This window comes from Neolamprologus brichardi, chromosome 23 (assembly GCF_056152115.1).
Source record: "Neolamprologus brichardi isolate AB-2024 chromosome 23, ASM5615211v1, whole genome shotgun sequence".
NCBI classification, from domain to species: Eukaryota; Metazoa; Chordata; class Actinopteri; order Cichliformes; family Cichlidae; genus Neolamprologus; species Neolamprologus brichardi.
This window is the reverse complement of record NC_142125.1, coordinates 17,880,671-17,905,378: the sequence shown is the minus strand read 5'-3', so window position 1 is coordinate 17,905,378 and position 24,708 is coordinate 17,880,671. Positions and strand designations below refer to the sequence as shown.

Genomic DNA, 24,708 nt, shown 5'->3' with positions numbered 1-24,708 from the left:
ATTTTCACAGACAGTGCTTCTGCTGACAAGGCGACGCTCTGAAGAATGAAACTTTGTGACAGCAGAGGGCGGAGGAGGAGTGGTGGGAGTGACTCGTCCAGCCTCCGGTGACACCGGGAAAAATAAATATTTAAATATTCAATCGCGCTTGTCATTTATTCATGGACAACACGAATTTAAAGCTGAATTTTTGTCTTCATCTACCGGACAAACAGAGCAACTACAAACGGTCTTCCCAGAGAACAAGAGTGCGCATGTCTAAGAGAAGCGCACTTCCCGTCTAAAGAGTTCAACATCATTAAACTGATCATATTAAGATTTAAATCATTCTTATGCATCTAAAAGCCCTCCATACAACACCCCAGAATATAAAAAAGGTCCTTTATTTTCAACTAATCCATCCTCTGAGTGAAACAGCAGCTGTGTGTTGTCTTCATGTTTGTGCTTTTCTAGCTCCTTCAGTCGTATTCAGAGCATTAAAACATGAAATAACCCAAAGTAATACGTGACGAACAACATAAATGGAAAAAACAGTGGCCTTCATTTCTTCTAGGTCTTATATGGTGGCTCAATATAGCTGCTGATGAGATGTCGGCAGGACAAAAAAATTCCCAGCATGTACAGCCATCACTACAGAGGAAGCAGCTGGCAGCAAAGCAGACACTAGAGACCGTGGAAGGTCAGCGACAGCTGAGAAACACAGGGTGGGTGCCCTGGATTTATCCCTGTGAGGTCTGAGCCAACATCAGTAATGACCTTTGTCCTCTAAACCCATCACTCTGACACCATGCTCTCCTGCATTTTGGAGATCAAGTGACAAAAGAAATTCAGTAAAAGTATAATTCTAACTGCAGAAACACAATTTTCATATTCTCTATAATATGACCTTTCATTGTAAGAATTCACTGCGGTGAGAACGTGAGATCTCAGAGAGTTGAACAGCCTTCAGGAGTGAAGGACATTACTGTCATATAACATGGTGATAAACTAGCTCCATCCAGTCTCTTTCTTTGAAGTCTTTCAGTGGCACTGGCCCTGACAGTGGTTAAAACCTCACGATTTCCAGTGAATGTACACTCACTGGACACTTTATTAGGTTCACATTCTAGGCACTGGGACAAGAACTGTTTTTATTTTTGGTGGCTGAGGTTCAAGAAACTGCTGGGACTTTGGTTCATGTCATTATGATAGCATCACACAGCTCCTTCGTGTCTGTGGTGCCCATGTGTTTCTCATGAAGAAATTCACAAATTGGACACCACACATGAAGCGATGGTCAGCAACAGCACTGTGGCCTTCACATGATGCTCAGGTGGGGCTCAGGAGCTCAGAGAGTGCCATGACAGCGCCCCTTAGCTCTATTACAGCAGCAGTAGCCTCATTTTTCAATACTAAACAGGATAGATATGAGCTTCATGCTGTTTACATGCTATTGCACCAAATTCTGATGCATTCTTTTCAATTTATCCAGTTTTAGTAAACTCCAGTTTTTCTTTCTTTCAGGAGGCTTTTCAGCTGCTCTCCATGAAAAAAGTATTTGCAGAACTCCACTTATTCCTCATTTACTTTTGTTGGAATAATAAATTCATGTTTCACCTCAGAATTATACACAGAATACCCCAGAAAGACAAAGTGAATAAATCCTCCTTGAAATACTTGTACTTTAAATAACAAAACAAAAAGAAAAGCATGAAAATTAAAACAGTGTATGAAACAGTTGATGCAGCCTGTCTAGCATCAAACCAAACCACAGCAAGTAACACTTAAGCTGTTCCTAATTAAGTGGCTACTTAATTTGAGTGCATATCTCCACCTAGCGGCCGTGGGCAGGAGCTACAATTTGGACATTTAACTCTCTGTGAAGTCGGAAGTCCTGTTTTCACAGAGTGCTCTTCACATTAAGGGACGTTACATAAGTGAAGAGGAGATGAAGAGTTTCTATACCGCCCTCTCCTTGAGAATCAGACTGCTTTAAAAACTGTTAAAGGGGATCTTAGTTTTCATCCTTCTGTCATCGGAGAGATCAAACAGCCACTTCACAAGCGCATGGCACAACATAGAAGAGCCACCTCCACGGGACAAGACTCAGCAGTTCATCTGCATCTAAAGGACAAAGGTCACTCTTTCGAGGATGCCAACGTTCACATTTTGGACAGAGAGGACAGATGGTTTGAAAGAGGAGTGAAAGATGCCATTTACGTCCACTGTGAGCGACCATCTTTGAACAGAGGCAGTGGTTTACGACACCAACTGTCTGCCATCTATAATCCAGCTTTGAGATCCTTTCCCAGACGCCTTAACGCCCACTCATATCCTGGGCCATCTGACCTCAGGAAATCACTTGATAGGGTGGGGCCAGGTTTCACAATGAGCTCACCTGAAACCCTGGCTGATTGGGACCCAACACGTTTTCACACCTTGGTTCATGTGATTAGGTAGAGGATCATCAGGGGTCTTTTGTCCCTCTTTGGTTTAAATCTGGGACTCTCCACCATTTGACCCTTAGAACTGAAGAAGCTTCTCGGATGAGAGGTGAAACGTCTTCAAGGAACTCAAAGAAGTCCAGACACTTTTCTTTCCAAGCTCCTTAGACTACGATGACCTGGATGACTGAGAACCTTCACAGACATATCCTTCTGTCTGTTTCTGCAGTGATGTTAATGTTACATTAACAAACAAATCAAATGGACCCAGCTTAAAGATGCAGGTAATAAAACAAGTTGCTCATCAGCTCAGCAACCCTGTGCTGATGTTTCACTTCCTTCATGCATTTGGCTTCTGATGTGAAGTGCAATGAACAGCACAGAAACATCATCATCAACCCTGGCGGAAGGGGTTACATGAATAGGATGAGCTAGGTGAGTGGCTCCAGCAGCGCGTGTGTGTGTGTATATATATATATGTGTGTGTGTGTGTGTGTGTGTTATATATATATATATATATATATATATATATATGACAGAGAGAGATGTATATTTGTATACTTGATACTTTCTGCTCTGTTCTACTCTTAACACAGTATCAATCAGGGAAAAATATTTTGATCTGGAGTCCAGTACTGACAATAAAGCTGAATTTTGGCTTAAAGTTTAATACTTGAAGAGTTGGGTTCTGTCATATTCCACAGTTTTTATCTCATAATTAGCATCAAATGTTTGTGTCTTTGAGTATATTTGACTTCTCTCTCAAAAATGAACCTAACAGTAATCAAGCTAGCTAGCATTAGCTTATAACTAAGCACTCCACCATCTTTTCCAAGTATGCTTACCTCAAGCTCCATGAAACCAACATGGTGATGGTCATAGATCTGCCATTAAAAGAGTTCAACGTTGATTGGGTGACAATGTGCACATCCATGTTTTATATATCGCCTGTCAGCTCAGTTGAAAATTAAGCTATGAGCATTTATTTGATGCATCCTCAATAATCAGCTGTGTAACAAAACATAATGGATCCAGTCATAACTGAAGTCACACAGATTGATAACATGGTGCTTCAAGCTTTGACTTTAATGTTTAAACATGTGATCACAACACGGCAGTTACACAGTATTTTGTCATCACTTGTCACACAATTCCTTAGATGCATAAACTCTATTAATCTGTATGGAATCTGTACGGAATGTAAATATTTTATATGGATTAAGCTTTGTTTGTTTAGTTTTTTTTTTTATCAGAATTTGAGAAAAGAGAAACTCAGTGATCAGTAACTGTTACACAACAGACATGCAATACACACTGAAATAAGAACAAATATAAATCAAATAATTCATATCTTGAGACAAAAAAGGCCATGACTACACAAACCCCCCTCTTCATAAAAACCTTCTGACTGCAACACCTTTACATTCATTCTTACAGTTTCCCTGTTTGTTATAATCACTGATACACTATTAAGAAGTTTTAAGATTATGATGTACACAAAAGTTAAATCAGTGGAAAAAGTTTAAATCTGGACACACACTCTTCCCCCTACCCTGTTAAATTAATATAAAGCTGAAGGAGAAGATGCCTTTCAATATTCATTCAAATAGATACACTGTTTTCAACCACCTCTGGATCCATGTATGTGTACGGCAAGTCCAAGCTTGAGTTTCTAGCTTTGATGTCTGCACTCAGCTTTTTGAGCTCTTCTTGAAATTCTTTTATCTTCAGGAGAGGAAACCTCTCAGTAAAATGCTTCTCTGGGTAGTTGCCAAGAAAAATCTGATGAGATCAATATGAGATCAATGGTACATTTAGTTTTGGTTCCACTATCACGTTGATCAAATATGTAACTCTAGCAAAATGTTCATGTATTTTACATTAAAATAAACAAAAAGCAACATAAAACATAACGTCTTTGGTGAGTACTTACACTATCAGAGGACTGCTTGCTGAGTAGCCATACTGTGGACATGGCATGCACTGTTGTGTTAACACTGGGGAATGTGTCCAGTATTGTTTTCTCAGTTGTTGTCCCCTTTTCTTTTGGTGGGGGAAGTTCCATGGTAGTAGGACTGTTGGGCATCCAGCCACCAAAATCGTACTGCATTGGTGAAGTAATTGATACATTATTTATAGGCTTTGAGGGATAGTTTTTAGGTCTGATAGCATTAACCTTTGGATCCAAATGTACCAAATATTCCACATGATTTCTAAGGTGTTTCACATCCAGATTTATCCATCAAGTGTAACATCACACGCTGTGCAGTTTTTTCAGTCGCGTTATTCAACTTCTGCTCAAACTGCACGATTGACTCACAGGGGTTAGAAGTTCGTAGGTCACGATGCAGGGTCTCACACTATACGGCCCGATGCCCTGATGTGACATGAAGGTTATAACAGATAATCTGTCCCTCGCTCTCCCTCTCTGTCTTTCACAGGCACACACCACCACCATCAACTTTGCTAAATTGCTAATGGAAAAACATTGATCAGGCAGCTGTGATTGAGCAGCAATGTAAATCCAACTATTTTCACGGTTGTTGTGGTCGTGATAATTTTGTGAGGCCAAATCTAAAAGGCTCGGATGCGCTTGCCAAAGTTCTACAAGTTGTGCCTCCATCGCTTGTGTCCAGATCACACGCTGCACTGCTGTGCTACTTTGTTTTTTCACTTTCATTTCTGTGTTTGCGCGTCCGCAGTGTGAGAGGCTGTGGTGACACCCTCACGACGGCTGACAGGATTTCAAACTGGTTTGATTTTCTTACAACGAAGCGATTGATGATTGGGAGCTGGTCGTGAGGTGTTAATCTCGTTACCCCACGTATACTACACGATGCATGACACACAATGAAGGCGAAACTTAGCGAAACTTAGGTTTCCAATCACCAAAACGGTCGCACGACTGAAAAATCAAAATGAGCCAAAAATTGCACAGTGTATGCCCAGCATAATAGTCTGAAAAATACGTTAACTTCTACCTTCCTTTAGCAAGTCCGGAAGTCCAACTTTTTGTGCAATGATTAGCATCTTTCTCTGCCTTTTGGGTGCTACCACAGGTGCCTTTGATGGTGCAAAATGTCTCGTCGACATTTTTGGGGAGAAAACTTACAAACAAACAGTACAGCACTTCAGAGTCACAGTGCTAGTGATTATATTTGACAAGCTGAATGCATTCTGTACTGGACAGGAGACACAGCACGAGATTTACTGACAATAGTCTACAGACAATCAGGACCCAGACCACAATGCACTTAATATTGCACTTAAAAAAAGCATGTAATATTGCACCAAAAATAAATAAATAAAAAATCTGCGATACAACGAGGCCGCAAAAGGTGAACCGCACTACAGTGAGGGACCACTGTACTGAAAACTGATCACATTTTAGCCAAGAGAACATATTTTTATATCCACTGCACAAGGTTAGTGAGTAACATGTTGGTGGCTGGGTGATTTAAATTACTCACTGTGAAAAGAGTCCTGATCTTAAACTTAAAGAAATCTTAGTAAATAAATAATTCTTTGCTGATTGGCTCAAATATCTAGTGTCTATAACACCATAAGCCCATGGACTGCAGTGAATTCTAAGTTTTAAAAAAAACAACTTAAAGACAGAATCTTTTCTTTGCTTTTTCTACCAGGCTTTAATTTAGTGTTTGATGCTGCTGGCTGTAATTCAATTCAGTTCAATTCAATTCAATTCAATTCAATTCAATTCAATTCAATTCAATTTTATTTATATAGCGCCAAATCACAACAAAAGTTGCCTCAAGGCGCTTCATAGATACAGAGAAAAACCCAACAATCATATGACCCCCTATGAGCAAGCACTTTGGTCGCCAAATGGGAAGGAAAAACTCCCTTTTAACAGGAAGAAACCTCCGGCAGAACCAAGCTCAGGGAGGGGTGGCTATCTGCTGCAACCGGTTGGGGTGAGAGAAGGAAGACAGGATAAAGACATGCTGTGGAAGCGAGACAGAGATTAATAACAAATATGATTCAATGCAGAGAAGTCTATTAACACATAGTGAGTGAGAAAGGTGACTGGAAAGGAAAAACTCAATGCATCATGGGAATCCCCGGCAGCCTACGTCTATTGCAGCATAACTAAGGGAGGATTCAGGGTCACTTGGTCCAGCCCTAACTATATGCTTTAGCAAAAAAGGAAAGTTTTAAGCCTAATCTTAAAAGTGTAGATAGTGTCTGTCTCCCGAATCCAAACTGGAAGCTGGTTCCACAGAAGAGGGGCCTGAAAACTGAAGGCTCTCCCTCCCATTCTACTTTTAAATACTCTAGGAACAACAAGTAGGCCTGCAGTGCGAGAGCGAATTGCTCTAATAGGGTGATATGGTACTACAAGGTCATTAAGATAAGATAGGGCCTGATTATTTAAGACCTTGTATGTGAGGAGCAGGATTTTGAATTCAATTCTGGATTTAACAGGCAGCCAATGAAGGGAAGCCAAAACAGGAGAAATATGCTCTCTCTTTCTAGTCCCTGTCAGTACTCTTGCTGCAGCATTTTGGACTAACTGAAGGCTTTTCAGGGAGTTTTTTGGACATCCTGATAATGAATTACAGTAGTCCAGCCTGGAAGTAATAAATACATGAACTAGTTTTTCAGCGTCACTCTGAGACAGGATATTTCTAACTTTAGAGACCTTGTGCAAATGGAAGAAAACAGTCTTACATATTTGTTTAATATGTGCGTTGAAGGACATGTCCTGGTCAAAAATGACTCCAAGGTTCCTCACAGCGTTACTGGAGGCCGAGGTAATGCCATCCAGAGTAAGAATCTGGTTAGATACCATATTTCTAAGATTTTCAGGGCCGAGTACAATAACCTCAGTTTTATCTGAATTAAGAAGCAGAAAGTTAGTGGCCATCCAGGTCTTTATGTCTTTAAGACATTCCTGCAGTTTAACTAATTGGTGTGTGTTATCTGGCTTCATAGATAGATAGAGCTGGGTGTCATCTGCATAGCAGTGAAAATTTATGCTATGTCTTCTAATGATGCTGCCTAAGGGAAGCATGTATAATGTAAACAGAATTGGTCCTAGCACTGAACCCTGTGGAACTCCATAATTGACCTTAGTGTGTGAAGAGGACTCTCCATTTACATGTACAAATTGGAGTCTATTAGATAGATATGATACAAACCACTGCAGCACAGTACCTGTAATACCTACAGCATGTTCTAATCACTCTAATAGGATATTATGGTCAACAGTATCGAATGCTGCACTAAGGTCTAGCAGGACAAGCACAGAGATGAGTCCACTGTCAGAGGCCATAAGAAGATCATTTGTAACCTTCACTAAAGCTGTTTCTGTGCTGTGATGAGCTCTGAAACCTGACTGTAACTCTTCAAATAAGCCATTCCTCTGCAGATGATCAGTTAGCTGTTTGACAACTACTCTTTCAAGGATTTTTGATATGAAAGGAAGGTTGGAGATTGGCCTATAATTAGCTACGACTGCTGGGTCTAGAGATGGCTTTTTGAGTAAAGGTTTAACTACAGCCACCTTGAAGGCCTGTGGAACATAGCCGATTATTAGAGATAGGTTGATCATATTTAAGATCGAAGAATTAATTGATGGCAGGACTTCTTTGAGCAGTTTTGTAGGAATGGGGTCTAAAAGACACGTTGATGGTTTGGAGGAAGTAATTATTGAAGTTAACTCAGAAAGATCGATTGGAGAAAAAGAGTCTAACTTAACATCAATGGTACTAAGAGTAGCTGTAGATAATATTACATCTGTGGGATGATTATTGGTAATTTTTATTTGTGAAGAAGTTCATGAAGTCATTACTAGTTAACGTTAAAGGGATGGTTGGCTCAAAAGAGCTCTGACTTTTTGTCAGCCTGGCTAATATTTCATTATGGTGATTAGAGCATGCTCTAGGTATTAAAAATACTGATTTGAATCATATTTACGTAACTCAAATTTGTTAATGATGGAGTTTCATAGCGTTTTATGTTAAGACTCTTTACATTATACATGCCTCTCTTAGGCAGTATCCTTAGAAGGTATAGCGTACCTTTTTTATTAAAAAAATATTCTGTCCTTTAGGCAGATGAAGTGTAAGTTTATCAGTACAGGCAGTCTTAAACACCTGTACTTAGGACTGCTGGGTTAGGACTGGTACACCCAGTCTCAGTTGAGAAACTGTAATTAGATTACAGTTTCAATGTTATAGTTACTTGCATTACAAAAATGCAACGCTGCAGTGAGCAGCAACAAGTATTGTATAATACATTACTTCTTTTGAGTAAGGACCCCAACACTGGTCTTTAACATACAATATAAAGCACCTTGAGGTGAGAGTTATGATTCTGCCCTTTATAATTACCATTGAATTAAACTGAAAAACATTTAAAATCCTTTGCATGACTTTCTATCAACTTTTAGATTTCTTAATACATTGGAAGATAAATTATGAACTACTTGAATCACCTTATGACTTAAAATGAGGGCTGTGGCCTACAACAATGGTCATCACTGTAGTACATGAATGAGTGCACAATAAATGGGATTCCGATTGGAAATAGTTGTACGTAATTTCTGCTTCCATGTTCACGAGGTAAAGTTCAATTATGATCATAGAATACAATAAGCATTAAGTAATGTATTGTATTCACTGCTGATGGAGTTGCTTCAACTCCTTCATAAACCTCAAAATTTTAGTGGATTTATCTATGCAAAAGTGATCCCTGCAGAGAGAACTGAGAAAATCTGATGTGAACATCATCACTGATAATCAGGATATATTAAAATGCTTCACCTGTCCAGAGTTGACAGCTGAGTGCTGGGCAGAGCAAGTGAAGATCACCATGGTGACAAACTTGACCATCTCATCCATAGTGCTAAATTCCTGAGGAATTCCTGACAGAATAGACAGAATAAATTATGAATTATGTCAACACAGAAATTAAATATAATATAATATAATAAACAATGAATCACCTGTGGTTTCCTGTGAAAGAAAGCCATACTGAAAAATTTCTTTAATCCAGTTCTGCAGTTCTGTGTCTTCTTGGACCTCAGCATCAGTCTTGTAGTAGAAGGCAAGTGTTGACTTCACCAACCTTTGGTCAAATGGAGACATTCACATTCAAACATGTTCCTACTTCCATTGATGGTTTCTAAAACACATTATTTAAAAAGCTATAATGCATAACAGATGAAATAAATATAAAATATGTATGTGGGGTAATCAGGTTGTTAGTTTTTAACGTTTGCAAATCGGCAATGCCTGCCTCGAGAGGGTTAAAACCTAAAGAATTATGGATTTGATCAACTGGTCCTGTAACGGAACTGACATCCTCTTTTTCGACAAAAAGCCTGGGCTCAGGAGAGCCCAATTGGCCTGCAGAGACGTTTGCTGTGTGATACTCTATGGCCGGTTGTGTTGTGTATTTAGCGACATTATCGATGGAGGACATTGAATGAGATCTACCAATTCGGAACCTCGATAACAGAGTTCTGGGTGATTGGATCTGGCTCGGACCTGGCTTATCGAAGAACAAGAAGCAGCTACAGCTGTTCAAAATCCCACCAGGCTGGCCGACACGATAGACGATGAGTAGAGCTGTGAGTACTCAGACTGTGTTTATTGAACGCATATGGGCAAGATCTTGGAGAAGCTCACGGCTCTGCAATAGGAATTGAGAGATTTAGTCACGAGTGACCGACATTAGACCAGCTCTAAAAACTGGATGCAGTTGTTCGCACTAAACACAAACAACCACCATCTTCACTCATGCAGCTATCCCACTGGCAACAGATAGAGACCTGCCAAGGTTGAAGTTGACTGGAACAACAAAATTCTTCACTAATAACTAATGGTGCAACGGATAAAGGTTGATCCGTAATCCGAACTGATCCCAATCCACAGTTCTGTACGCACACGATCCGAAGATTCAAAAAAGAAGGAAAAAAAGTGTATGGTTCACGTCGTCAGTCTGTCAAGCAATAATTATGGCCAGTGTTAGTGGTCCAAGTGGAGGAGCAGAGGAGTTTGCGGCATTTAAGCAGCCCTTTGCTGCCCAATCTGACCGGGCTAAAGCTATTACAAAAGCTACTGGAGAGTTTAGCTGCAGGCCGTATTCCCTTGTGCTAAACAAGGGGTTTAAACTATGATGAATGTGCTTGAGCCACGCTATGATATCCCGTTGCGCATCCACTTCAGTGACAAGATTGTACCCAGGCATGTATGAGCAGGAAAAGTTTAAAGTTATGGCTGAACTGTCACAGGCATCTTGTGTTGCCCAACTACAAATGGGTGGACCTCCAGGTCAAGGGAAAGCTACGTGACTGTGACCACTGATTATATCACAGCGGAGTGGTAGATACAAAGCCCTGTACTGCCCTGTATTGCACCTTAATTTGTTTTTATATAATTGCGTGGAAAGAGTCTTGTGTTGAATGTTTTTAATAGGCAAAAAATATTTAAATAAGTTAATAAGAAAATGTTAAATTTTTTTTCTTTTTTTTCTTTTTTTGCCGATCTGAAAATTGATCCGATCCGTGACTTGAAACCGTAATCCGATCCGAACCGTGAGATTTTTGATCAGTTGCACCACTACTAATAACAAGATTGTTGTCTGAACTTTCTGTCTGACCTTCAAGGCCACCTGGGTCCACTGGAGACTTGATCTTCTTTCTCCTTCTTTTTTTCTCTTTCTCTCACCCAAACCGATCGCAGGAGATGGCCGCCCCTCCCTGAGCCTGGTTCTGCAGGAGGTTTCTTCCTGTTAAAAGGGAGTTTTTCCTTCCCACTGTCGCCAAAGTGCTTGCTCATAGGGGGGTCATATGATTGTTGGTCTTTTCTCTGTATCTATTATTGTAGGGTCTACTGTACAATATAAAGCATGGGGTGAACACGGGATACACTCACACACATACTCGTGTAACGGACACAGACACTGAGTTGTTTTTGTTTTGCTGTCCTTAAACTGCTCTCCTAGTGGAGGTGAGTCTGAGTAGAGTCCTTTTTTTTCTCCTCCTGTCCCTGATGTTGTGAATTTTCACTGTTCTTTTTAAATGCTATCTATTCTGACCTGTCTCTGCAATGTGATGTTTGTGTAATATATGTGTGGTCAGACGGGTCAGTTTTACTGCAGGCAACTGCATGTCACAAATAAAGGCTTCATTCATTTATTCTTTCATTTAAAATAATAACTGGGAAGCCATCTGGAAGAATTTTGTTTTCGTTTCGGCAAGCATCTGAAAGTGCATTACTACATTTACCAGGGTGTGAAGAATGGCCTAGGTGAACTTCGAAATAAATTGAAGTTATTCTATAATTATATGTGTGTTGTGTCAGACAAAGTTGTGATATAACCTGTGGATGATTTCCCAAAGCTTGAGTCCATCATCTCTGTAGTAGAAGTTTGGCACATCTTTCAGTCCACGTTCCTCAATATCATCTGGGATACAGAGGGAGCTGTAGGTCAGTGAGGTCAGTGCTCTTCTCAGGATTGTTAGGGCACCCTCTCCACCAGAAGATGTAAACTAGGAAACAGTCAAATCTTAGTGGCAAAAAAATACATGTTGGTCAAAAAGAGCATTTGTTTGTCTTTTTTGTTTGTTTATACCTTAGCAAAAGTTCCTCCTTTAGATATCAGAAGCATCCGAGCTAAGAAGTTGATGTTCAAAGTGTAGCGAGTGTGAGGTATGAGAAGCTGAGGGAAACAGAGAAGTTCATTTGTAAGAAGACTACTTTTTTCCTTTCTTGTCTGATGTTTTATATTCAAATGTTTAATTCTGCTGTATAACATATATGTAAATGGCTAACATCAAAGTCACAAGTTTTGTTGCTTTCTGTACCATTTACCATTGTGTTACATCTTCGAAACAATTAATCAACTTATACCTTGTACAGTGGATGCACCATGGGAAGGTTGCGGAGCAGTGACACTGCAAAAACCTCAGCCAGCAGATGAGTGCGTAGCAGATGAGCATTTAGTTCATAAAGGCTGAAGTTTGCACTTCTCACAAACGTCTTGGCCAACAACCAGTCGTACTCAGAATCACTAGGATAAAAAATCGGGTTGTCTTTTGCTGGTTTCTGCTTCAGCTGCAGGAGAAGGAATAAATGTGTTTTCTTACTTGTACTAGCTTTTTTTTTTTAATCATTACGAACTGCTAACCATCAAACACTTTTATAGATGTTGAGCAGACCAACTCAAACACAAACTGCAATGAAAAGCTTTATTTACTGTAAAAATAACGATTAAAGGCGCAGGAAAGAAACAGACCGAGGATCTTGGATAATCCAGGGAGACAGAGAAATGGCAGTTAGTGACTGAGTGGAAAGCACATGACTAGGAAAAGATTTGGATACTGAATGAAAGAATTTAAAGGTGAGTAGAGATTATTTGTCAAGTTAAAAGGTCTTGTGTGAGGAGTTTGAGGAAAGGTGGCTGAGGCAGAGAGGAATAAAGGTAAGAGTAGTGGTGTGTGAGGCTTGGCTTAGCAAGAGCTAATCTCTATGCAGAAGGAAAAAGATAAACAAAATCCATATACAACAGATGCACATTGTCTAAAGCAATTTGAGGGCTCAGGAAGGTTTGAAAAGTGCTATATAAGAACCAGTTAATTTACGTTATTAATGTCTGAGTTCTAAGCTCACCTGAATAGCAACTGGCATTAACTGATCAGCATTGTTTTTCCAAAGTAGGACAAGCGGGGCCATCAAGAACTGTTTGTTCCCATTGATGGTGTTTGCCTCCACTTCATCCAAAATCTTGTAGTCACACAGGAAGATGTTACCCTTCTGTTTGAAATTTCAGAAGGAATGACAAATTATTTGACCCCATGCATTTAGTCTGGGTATTACAACTGCAAAGTAAAATTTGCCAATACAAATACCTCACCAACATACAAACAAGAGCAACCAGATATCAGTCAACTTTATTTAATAGAAATTTAAATTAAATAAACCTCCATTTCTTCTGCCAAATTATGCTGACCATCAGGCAAAACCGTTTCATCCGGGACAGGTAAGTTATTGGGTTTTTGTGTACAGCGTTGGATCAAAATGGGATTGGTACCATTTAGAAACTGATAGCCAAAGAATGCATCTTCCTTCCAGTGTTTAGAGACGTATTCTAGAAATAAAACATAATTTTACTTCTCTGTGTTTAAAATGCTTTACAATCCTTCTCAGCCACTGTTAATATCATAATATTTGACCGCAGGCAAAAAACAGGAAAGTAAAATTGATCATGTCATGGACATAAATGCCAGAGTCCTAATAATACGACTTATTCTATGTTACTTTATGTGCTATTATACATTATATAATATGGTCTAATGATTGTTTATTACCTGAAACCTGAGTTTTGTGGACATTTAATAGTTGTTTAATATCCTCTATACAATTAAACTTGTTAGATTGAAGCATTCCCATCAGTCCCAGCCTTCCCAGTCTAGAAAAAAACACAGTAGCTTTTTCAGATGATTAAAATCATGTCATGTGTATACACACACCTACACATCTATATATCTATCTTTATATATATATATATATATATATATATATATATATATATATATATATATATATACAGCGGGGAAAATAAGTATTTGACACATCAGCATTTCCAGCAGTAAGGGGATTTCCAAGTGGACTATTGACACAACATTCCCACCAGATGTTGCCATCAAGCCAAACATTGAAGTCATACACACAAATCAGAACATTTAAGTATACAAGTTAAACCATAATAAATAAAGTGAAATGACACAGGGAATAAGTATTGAATACATGAAGATAACAAGGGGCAAAATGACATAGAAAGCCAGGAGATCACCTGAAATCTGTCAGTATTGATGGAGAAACCCAGTCCCCTATCAGTACTAACTGGAATCAGCTGCTGTAGTCCTAATTGATGGCCCATAAAGGCCCCTCATTACCCAGAAGGCACACAGGAAAGACTTCATGATGGGTAAAGGCAAAGAACTCTCACAAGATCTGCGTAATCTCATCGTTGAAAAGCATTGTGATGGGAATGGTTATAGGCGCATTTCCAGAATGCTGAATGTTCCTGTGAGCACTGTGGGGGCCATTATCCGGAAATGGAAAGAGCATCAGTTCACCATAAACCAGCCACGATCAGGTGCTCCACGCAAGATCCCTGTCCGAGGAGTCCACAGAATAATCAGGAGAGTACTCCAAGAGCCAAGAACCACTCGGACAGAACTTCAGGAAGACCTTGCATCAGCAGGTACTGTTGTGTCAAAGAAAACTATAAGCAATGCACTGACCCGCCATGGCATCCATGCACGCTCACCACGCAAGACTCCATTGCTGAACAAAAAGCATGTCAAGGCTCGGTTAAAATTTGCGCAACAGCATTTGGAGAAGCCTGTGGATTATTGGGAGACTATAGTATGGTCAGATGAAAGCAAAATAGAACTTTTTGGCAGTCATTCTACACACCATGTTTGGAGGAGAAATGGCACTGCTCACCACCCCAAGAACACCATACCAACAGTTAAGTTTGGGGGTGGAAGCATCATGGTTTGGGGCTGCTTTTCAGCAAGGGGTACTGGCAGACTTCATATCATTGAAGGCAGGATGAATGGAGCGATGTACCGGGACATTCTGGATAAGAATCTGCTGCCATCTACCAGGAAGCTAAAAATGAAAAGAGGGTGGACATTCCAGCAAGACAATGATCCCAAACACAAGGCCAAGGAAACAATGAAGTGGTTCCAAAGAAAGAAAATCAAGTTGCTTGAATGGCCCAGTCAATCACCTGACCTAAATCCCATAGAGAATCTATGGAGAGAACTGAAGATTAAGGTTCATAGAAGAGGCCCAAGGAACCTCCACGATTTAAAGACCGTTTGTGTGGAGGAATGGGCCAGAATCACTCCTGAGCAATGCAGACGACTGGTCTATCCATACAAGAGGCGTCTAGAAGCTGTAATCACCAACAAAGGCTTTTCTACAAAGTATTAAATAAAGTGTGTTCAATACTTATTCCCTGTGTCATTTCACTTTATTTATTATGGTTTAACTTGTATACTTAAATGTTCTGATTTGTGTGTATGACTTCAATGTTTGGCTTGATGGCAACATCTGGTGGGAATGTTGTGTCAATAGTCCACTTGGAAATCCCCTTACTGCTGGAAATGCTGATGTGTCAAATACTTATTTTCCCCGCTGTATATATATGACATGACATGACATGAGATGACATGAGGAGTTCACCCTGTAGCCCCAATGTAGACCATCTCTACTGTCTTAGTCAAAGAGAAGCGGATGTCATAGGGGAGTGATAAAACACTGTTTGCCCTCAGGTGGGAGATGCCCTGCTTGTCCCAGCTGGAACAGAAGATAAAGACAAAACATATAAAATATACAAAAACAAAAATAACTTAAGTGTAGTGGAAAGGGATTATAGTACAGAAAACAGGTGTTACTGATTAATTGTTTGTACATGCAAATCTATGCTTCGACCATGCACATAAAATTCTAGCAGATATTATGTGGTGTTTAAATTATCTTGGTATTTCACATATTTACATCCAACTGATCGAGCCAGAGGTGGAGAAGGATTTCAGGCCTTCATTCTATTGGTTCTCATGATGCTCTCATCTCTTACCTGTAGACTTTGCGTCTTTCCAGAAGCTCCTGTTCCCGACTGTACGGGCTAAGAAGTCTGTGCTTGTCTTCAATTGCTGTGAGAGCTAGAAAAAACACACACAAGGTAAAAAGTCTTCTTAAAGACAGAACGGTTTGGATTTGATCTACCTGCTTAGCAGTGTTGGGAAGGTTACTTTTAAAATGTATTCCATTACAGAATACATGCCCCAAAATGTGTTCTGTAACGTATTCCGTTACATTACTCAATGAGAGTAACGTATTCTTAATACTTTGGATTACTTAATATATTATCATGCTGTTTACAACTACATGAATGTACTATTGCTGTGATTTATTACTGTTACTGAAGGTCCGCGGCTCCATAGTAAAGGGACCTCTGGCTAATACGGTGGGTTCTGTGTCGGGCTCGTAGCTGAAAACTAGCTTTACTTTGTTGTCTGGGTCAACTTTGCTAGCGAGAGACAGAGAGAGGCGTTGAAAGGCTGCTCCAACGGAACTTATTGTTTTTGGAGGAAAACACGAACACGGTCTTAATAGCTTACTTACAACTGGGCTTGTCAGGCACTCTTCTTGGCTGCAGTGGTTATTATTATATTTACATGCTTCCAGCTCCCGTTTTTGCTCGATGACAGCTCGTACTTTTCCTTTTTCTCCCTCCCTCGCTCACAGACACATAATGTGTATGGCAGTCCATTCTCCCTGCAGCACGGACTACACTGCCTATGATGCTACATTCTTTAGAGCTATACCTGTAGCATTCTGCCTATTAGCTTAGCACAACAACAACAAAAAGGCCTCTCTCACCCAGGAAACACGCAGAGAGAGAGCGTCACCCTGTAACCATGGCAACCGTAACGCTGCTGCCTGGAACAACAGAACGTAGCTGTCAAACAAAACTCACACAGTCCTGACCCGCCACAATATGAAACAGGAAAGTACCGCCGTGTAATCCATTTATTTCAACAAAGTAACTGTATTCTAAATACCACATTTTTAAACGGTAACTGTAACGGAATACAGTTACTCATATTTTGTATTTTAAATACGTAACGGCGGTACATGTATTCCGTTACTCCCCAACACTGCTGCTTGGTCTGTTCTGGTTACCAGTTGCAGATGTTCCTGATGGTTTTCATGATATTGTTTGCTTTTGTTTTAATTAACTCCAGATGTTTGTGGTCAGAGTTGATGATAAATTATAATATAAGTTATTTCCATTATTCCTATAATTTTGCTGTGCTTGCAGCACTTTTACTCTTACTTTTACTTTGTAGTGTAGTGTACTTAGTGTGTACTCAGGGTTGTGTGTGGGCATGTCAAAACAATGAGGAATCTCCGGAATGTTACAGATACTGGCCAAAAAACTACCAAAGGTAGATTGCAATGTAAACGCTGTCTTCAGGTGGAAAACTGGAGGAGTGATACAATTGCTGCTGATTTGCTCCTCCATCTTGTGGTGGACAGGAACTATTCTCTCAAACACTCACTGAGGAGATCCAATTAGCAAATTCTTTATTGTCTATAAAATTTCTCTTAAATAAATTTTTTTTTTTTAAAAAGAAGACTTTCTTAATGTGTCATTTTTCAGTTAATTTTTTATCATGTTTAAGATCTCTTCTAAATTAATAGCTACATCATTTTTTGCAGACTTTCGGACTGCCTCGAAGAGGTTCTGGCAAACCGTCAGGCGTCTCAGGAGGGGAAAGCGGTGCTCTACCTGCACTGTGTATAGTGCTGGCGGAGCGCTGCTGACGTCGACTGAGAAAATTGTCAGGCGGTGGAAGGAATACTTCGAGGACCTCCTCAATCCCACTGACGCGTCTTCCAAGGAGGAAGCAGAGTCTGGGGATGAGGGGAATGACCCGCCAATTTCTGGGGGCGAGGTCACTGAGGCAGTTAAACAACTCCTTGGTGGCAGAGCCCCTGGTGTTGATGAGGTCCGCCCCGAGTTCCTGAAGGCTCTGGACGTTGTAGGGCTGTCCTGGCTGACACGCCTCTGCAATGTTGCGTGGAGATCAGGGGCAGTACCCGTGGATTGGCAGACCGGGGTGGTGGTCCCCATCTTTAAGAAGGGGGACCGGAGGGTGTGTTCCAACTACAGGGGGATCACACTCCTCAGCCTCCCCGGGAAAGTCTATGCCAGGGTGCTGGAAAGGAGAGTTCGTCCGCTAGTCGAACCTCTGATGCAGGAGGAACAATGCGGTTTTCGTCCTGGTCGCGGAACACTGGACCAGCTCTTCATCCTCTCGAGGATACTTGAGGGTGCATGGGAGTTTGCCCAACCAGTCTACATGTGTTTTGTGGACTTGGAGAAGGCATTCGACCGTGTCCCTCGGGGTGTCCTGTGGGAGGTGTTGCGGGAGTATGGGGTGTCTGGCCCATTGCTACGGGCCATTCGATCCCTATACAACCGTTGCAAGAGCTTGGTTCGCATTGCTGGCAATAAGTCGGACTCGTTCCCGGTGGGTGATGGGCTCCGCCAGGGCTGCCCTTTGTCACCGGTTCTGTTCATAATTTTTATGGACAGGATTTCTAGGCGCAGCCAAGTGGCAGAGGGCTTTCGCTTTGGTGGCCTCAGGATCGCATCTCTGATCTTTGCGGATGATGTGGTTCTGTTGGCTTCATCGGGTGAGGGCCTCCAGCTCGCACTGGAGTGGTTCGCAGCCGAGTGTGAAGCAGCGGGAATGAGGATCAGCACCTCCAAATCTGAGGCCATGGTTCTCAGCCGGAAAAGGGTGGAGTGCCCACTCCGGGTCGGGGATGAGGTCCTGCCCCAAGTGGAGGAGTTCAAGTATCTCGGGGTCTTGTTCGCGAGTGATGGGAGAAGGGAGCCGGAGATCGACAGACGGATTGGGGCTGCAGCTGCAGTAATGCAGACGCTGCACCGGTCCGTCGTGGTGAAGAGGGAGCTGAGTGTAAAAGCGAAGCTCTCAATTTACCGGTCGATCTACGTCCCTACCCTCACCTATGGCCACGAGCTGTGGGTAGTGACCGAAAGGACGAGATCGCGGATACAAGCGGCGGAAATGAGCTTCCTCCGAAGGGTGGCTGGCATCTCCCTTAGAGATAGGGTGAGAAGTTCGGCCATCCGGGAGGGGCTCAGAGTAGAGCCGCTGCTGCTCCACATCGAAAGGAGCCAGCTGAGGTGGTTTGGGCATCTGGTAAGGATGCCCCCTGGGCGCCTCCTGGGTGAGGTGTTCCAGGCATGTCCCACCGGGAGGAGGCCCCGGGGCAGACCCAGGACACGCTGGAGAGATTATATTTCTCGGCTGGCCTGGGAACGCCTTGGTGTTCCCCCGGATGAGCTGGAGGAGGTGGCTGGGGAGAGGGAGGTCTGGGCCTCTTTGCTTAGGCTGCTGCCCCCGCGACCCGGCCCCGGATAAAGCGGATGAAGATGGATGGATGGATGGATCATTTTTTGCTTTTAATTTATTCATTTCTAATATTGACACAAACCTGCTCCCTCTCTGAAGTAGTGCGGCTTGCTGTTAGTGATCCAGTGGTAGACAGGAAAGCTGTATTTGCCTCCCTCAGGGGACGTCACATCCACCTTAGCAGGATACCAAGCCTTGTTTGGGACAAGCGTCTGATTCTCTTTTTTTAGCTCTATCAGTGCTAGATGTCCAAGGGATTTTCGGCAGGACACGATGAAATGTGACACCTGAAGTAAAAGTAGCATATACTTTTGAATACCTTTGAAAAATGTACAATAGGTCAGCATGTATTAAACTGACAATTGTATTTTATCACACATCTTTACCTCCTAGTAATCACAGTGCAGTTACTACACAGGCAAAATTAAAATGTACATTTCAGTTTCAAAGTATTTAATGCTATAAATCACGATGTAATCTCATATAACCATGGCACAAATTTAAACATCCATTTTCCTGTGGACAATTTTTATCTGAATAGGAAGGATACCACCCTTCCCACTGTGGAAAGTACAGCCTTGTTTCGAATAACATGGCCAAATTTATTAAAAACTCCAAAATGTGACTAACTATAGTTGAGTTTATGTACGACAGACTTTTAAGGTGACTGTAATCAAACCACTATTTATTAAGCTCTTACTTGATCCAGATGTCTCAGGTTTTGTCTTCTCTCCCACAGTTTGTGTTCCATCCACTCTCCCTATGCTCTCTTTTCTTTGACCTTACTTCCAAGCAGTCACGGCAGATGGCTGCCTCTCCCTGAACCTGCTTCTTTTGGAAGACTTCTAACTTTTATAAGAGAGTTGATTTCCTACTGCCTTTATATTGCTCATAGCAGATTATCTGTTTGTTGTGGTTTTCTCTAATGTCGTATGCTCTTTACCTTAAAATAGAGACTACCTGGAGGTGACTGTTATTGTGAATTGAGTTTATATATATAAAAAAAAGTAACTGAGTATCATACTTACTGCTCCCCTGTAGAAAGATGGTACACAGCTCCACAGGTGTGTGCGTTCACTCTCTCCATCTGTGCCGACTAGCTTAATGTAGATCTTGTTAAAAGTGGAGGCATTGGAGACATTGCCAGTGAAAATGATCACCTCATAATCGCCCATTTTCACTCTTGAAAGAAGAAAAATCCTGATGGGAACAAAATTATATTAACCAAAAGATATTATGAGAAGTAATTTCAAATGTGTCCTCTATCTACGATCAGTTTCAGTGCAGAAACTGTCAGTGTTATCTATCTTACCTCTGCTAATGACACCAAGATCTTACTCTGAAGAACTTCCCTGTTCATCTAACAACTCAAAACCGATTTCTCTTTTTATGCAGAACTTGTGGGAGTGTCCTCTAAGGTGCATCTGTCAACAATGTTCAACCTTTTCAATGTTTCATTTCATTCGTTCATTTAAAATCTCTGCCGTTCTTTGTCTCTGCAAAGAATAAGTCCTAATCCATTGATGCTTTGTGGGTGACATTAAGGAGCTACACCAAGAATATACACAAAATCAATCTGCACTGCATTTTGAAGTGTTTCATTGTGTTTGCTGGTAAAGATTTTGGTCATGGTCATATTTCAATACAGGTGTGACTGAGCATCAGCTGCAGGTTACCAGAAACAAACTGAGCAGGATCTCATTGGAAATCAGGATCAGTGCAGTTGCATTTTAATGCTTTTACTGCAAATAAAAAATTAGTAAAGTAAAAAAAAAGTAAAAAATAATAAATAAAAACAATGCTTTTCAGTAGGTATTAACGCTGTATTGCTTTCGTTCAAAAGATGAGCCATGAAACATGAAATTGTTTTCCTGCTCAGCCAGTTGGATCAACAAAACACCTTTCAATCTATTATCTGCCTCAGTGCTAGTGATCATACACTTCCTTAAACCTGTTGTGAAAGATCAGATTTTAATAAACAGGTTAAGGCCTTGCACTTGAATTACAGGTCTAATTTCACTTTCAATTTTACTCCTATCATTGATTTTTTTTTTCTAAGTGAATGAAGATTTTATTTTAATTTACAAAAAATCTTATTCTAGAGATGAGTTTGTCAGAAAGTTCAAGTTTTAAAAAAAAACAAACTATTTTCTCATCATGACTTCATGGTTTAGGCTTTACAGGACCAGGTTATGATGGCAACTACCTTTCAGAACACTAGACTATTACACGGGGCAGTAGGAATTAGTTAAACTACAAAAACGATAAAGGAGGAACAAGGAAAAGATACGATAGAAGATAACAGCGAGAGATGTTATGAGGAAACTGTCATTCATTCACTGTTCAAAAGTTTCTCAGTTCAACATTGAAGCCATTGTTTGTTCCTGGAGGTTTTAATCAATTGAGGAATGCATGAATGAATAAAATGAATTTGGTAGGATAACCTATTAAAATTACAGTGTATATTTCATTTCTGTAGCAGATCTCCAGCCAAACAGATCATGTCTACTGTCTGCCAAGAAACAGCAACAATTGCATTAATTCAAACTATGATCAGCCAGTGTATACCCCTGTATATGTTGGAGGAACTTCTTACTTCAGCTGCTACAAAATTCCACTGAAAGGTCGGGACTTTGACTTGGTGGTTTCTCAGCAGTATTCAGCTTCTTCATCAATTGTTCTTTAGCAGAAAAAAGACAAAGAGGGTTGTTTTTCTTCCCATGATTCGGTTTATATACAGTACAGATAACATTTTGGTGATTTCACAAAGGGTCCCTGTCAGTGCTACAACCAGTTTTTGCCAGTATATAAATTAAAATGTGCACTAAATAATAATAAAAAAAATGTCAGTCTGTCTTATTGTATGTCCTGTTTGATCTTTGGAGTCAGTAACTTTATTAAGGAGACCGTTTGGTGGGTCATTTGCTTGCAGAATTACAAAAAAATGTTAATTGTTTAAGCTTTTTCTGATATGTTAGTTAGTACAATTCATTACACTGGCAATACACTGCAATAACAACCGACAAGTGCACACAAGGAACTAACAAGAAGCAGGTGAAACCCCATTAAACTATGAAGAGGAAAAGAGGAAACGATAAACAACAAAACAAAAAGAAACAAGGAAATTTAGCAAATGCACTGTACTCCAAACAAGCAACGAATAAGTTATTGCTTATTCCAACAGGAAGTTATCTTTAAACCAGAGAAGTTATGAGGAAATTGTCATTCATCCAGCGTTGTGGAAAGAACAAGATTTTGTTATAGACTGCTGTAGTTTCCTTAAGCTGGGCATATACAGTGGGATGCAAAAGTTTAAACAATTTAGTTTTTTGTTTAAACAATTATTGAACACTTTCGATAAATCCAATAAACTTCATTTCACTTCTCAAATATCACCGTGTGTGTCTCCTATATGATATATTTAATGGACCTTTTTATATTGTAACAACCAACGATTTATACAGGAAAATAATGACTATTAACAAGGTTGCCCAAACTTTTGCATCCAACTGTACTGTGAGATTTTTTCAGTCGTGTTGTTTAAATCTTGCTCAAACTGTATCACTGAATCGCAGGGGCTAGAAGTTCATATGTTACGATGCAGGGTCTCACACTACACGGCCCGATGCTGTGATGCTACCTGAGTGCTCACGCTGTGCGTCCATAACATGAAACTTATAACACAAAATCTGTCTCTCACTCTCCCCCTCTCACCCTCTCTGTCTTTCACTCACACAGACACACACACCACCATCAACTTTGCTAAATTCTTAACGAAAAACATTGACCAGGCAGCTGCAACCGAGCAGCAATTGTATTCTATTTTATTCGATTGTATATAGTATTTTATTTAATTTTATTCTATTCTATTGTGTACAGTTGTGTACAGTATCTATTGATATCTTATTCCAGTGTTTTTCTTTTTTTCTAATTTTCCATGTAACTTCGCACTGTCCACTGCTGTAACAAAACAAATTTCCGACGTGTAGGACTAATACAGGTTATGTTATGTTATCTTATGTCCATCCAACTCTTTTCACGGTTGTTGTAGTCATGACAATTTTGAGGCCACATTGAAAAGCCTCAGATGAGCTTTCCAAAGTTCTACAAGTTGGGCATCCATCACTTGTGTCCAGATCACACCCTGCACTGCCATGCTACTCCGTCTTTTTCACGTTCATTTGTGAGTTTGTGCGTGCGCAGTGTGAGAGGCCGCGTTGACACCCTCACGAGGGATGACAGCTTTGATTTTCTTGCAACTATACAATTGATGACCAGGAGCCGGTTGTGAGGTGTTTTGTTACCCCATGTTCTCTCTTCTCAAAATCCCACAAGGCTGGCCGACACGATAGACAATGGGCAGGGCTGTGAGTACTCGGACTGTGTTTATTAAACGTAATATCAACAAGATCTTGGAGAAGCTCATGGCTCTGCAATATGGATAAGATCTTGAAGAAGAACAACAGGAATTGAGAGACCTGGTGACCAGTGACGGACATTAGACCAACTGTAAAATTGGAAGCACTTTGTTCGCACTAACCAAAACAACTACGATCTTCATGTCATGAGGTCCCCCTGGCGCCAGCTGGATGCTCAAGGCAAAAGCTGACCTGAATAACAAATTCTCCTTAGATAACAAGACTGTGTTGTGACTTTCTCCATTCTCATTCAAGGCCCCCCTCGTCGGCTGAAGATTGTTGACTTTTGCCTAATTGAGTGAAGGGACACTTTCTCCCAGCTGAACATTGAACACACACACACAGTCACACATACGCACGTACACTGACACAGACCTACACTCACCCCCCCCCCCCCCCCACCCCCTCCCAAACACCTTCAAAGCTTATGTCTTCTTTGTTGTGAGATGTGCTGATTGATGTGCTATGTGCTGAGGTGTTTTTTTGCTGTTCTTAAGCTGTTCTCCCTGTTGCAGTTCAGTCTGGGGGAGTTCTTTTTTCTCCTCGTCTTTCCTCATGTTGTGCATTTTCCATTGTTATACCTCTCTGACCTGTCTTCCCCATGTGATGTTTGTGTAATGTATGTATGGTCGGAAGGGTAAGATGGCGCTGGCAAACAGTTGGCAGCCTTAACCCAATTTCCTTTGGGGTCAAACTTCAGGATCAATAAATTTTTATTGAATTGAATTTGAATTGAATGTACACTACATGATGCACGACACACGATTAAGGCCAAGACTGCTCAAAATGGGCCAAAAAAATTGCACAGTGTATGCCCAGTTTTAGTGGGCACTTCGTTTCTCTGTTAGGAGAACTTCCTACTACCATT

General features: G+C 40.8%; 1 protein-coding gene across 1 annotated transcript; it reads right to left on the bottom strand.

Moving 5' to 3' along the window:
• Positions 1 to 4,025: 4,025 nt before the first annotated feature.
• LOC102786295 (polyunsaturated fatty acid lipoxygenase ALOX15B-like) lies at positions 4,026 to 20,597 on the bottom strand. Its single transcript, XM_087836428.1, has 14 exons — positions 20,451 to 20,597; positions 19,505 to 19,709; positions 16,047 to 16,131; positions 15,653 to 15,766; positions 13,762 to 13,862; positions 13,375 to 13,541; positions 13,064 to 13,207; positions 12,305 to 12,508; positions 12,027 to 12,113; positions 11,774 to 11,943; positions 9,394 to 9,515; positions 9,212 to 9,312; positions 4,357 to 4,527; positions 4,026 to 4,205 (listed from the first exon to the last, which is right to left on the bottom strand). Exons 1-14 carry the CDS (start codon positions 20,595 to 20,597, stop codon positions 4,026 to 4,028), a joined length of 1,998 nt encoding a protein of 665 aa, XP_087692554.1.
• Between the last annotated feature and the right edge of the window lie 4,111 nt (positions 20,598 to 24,708).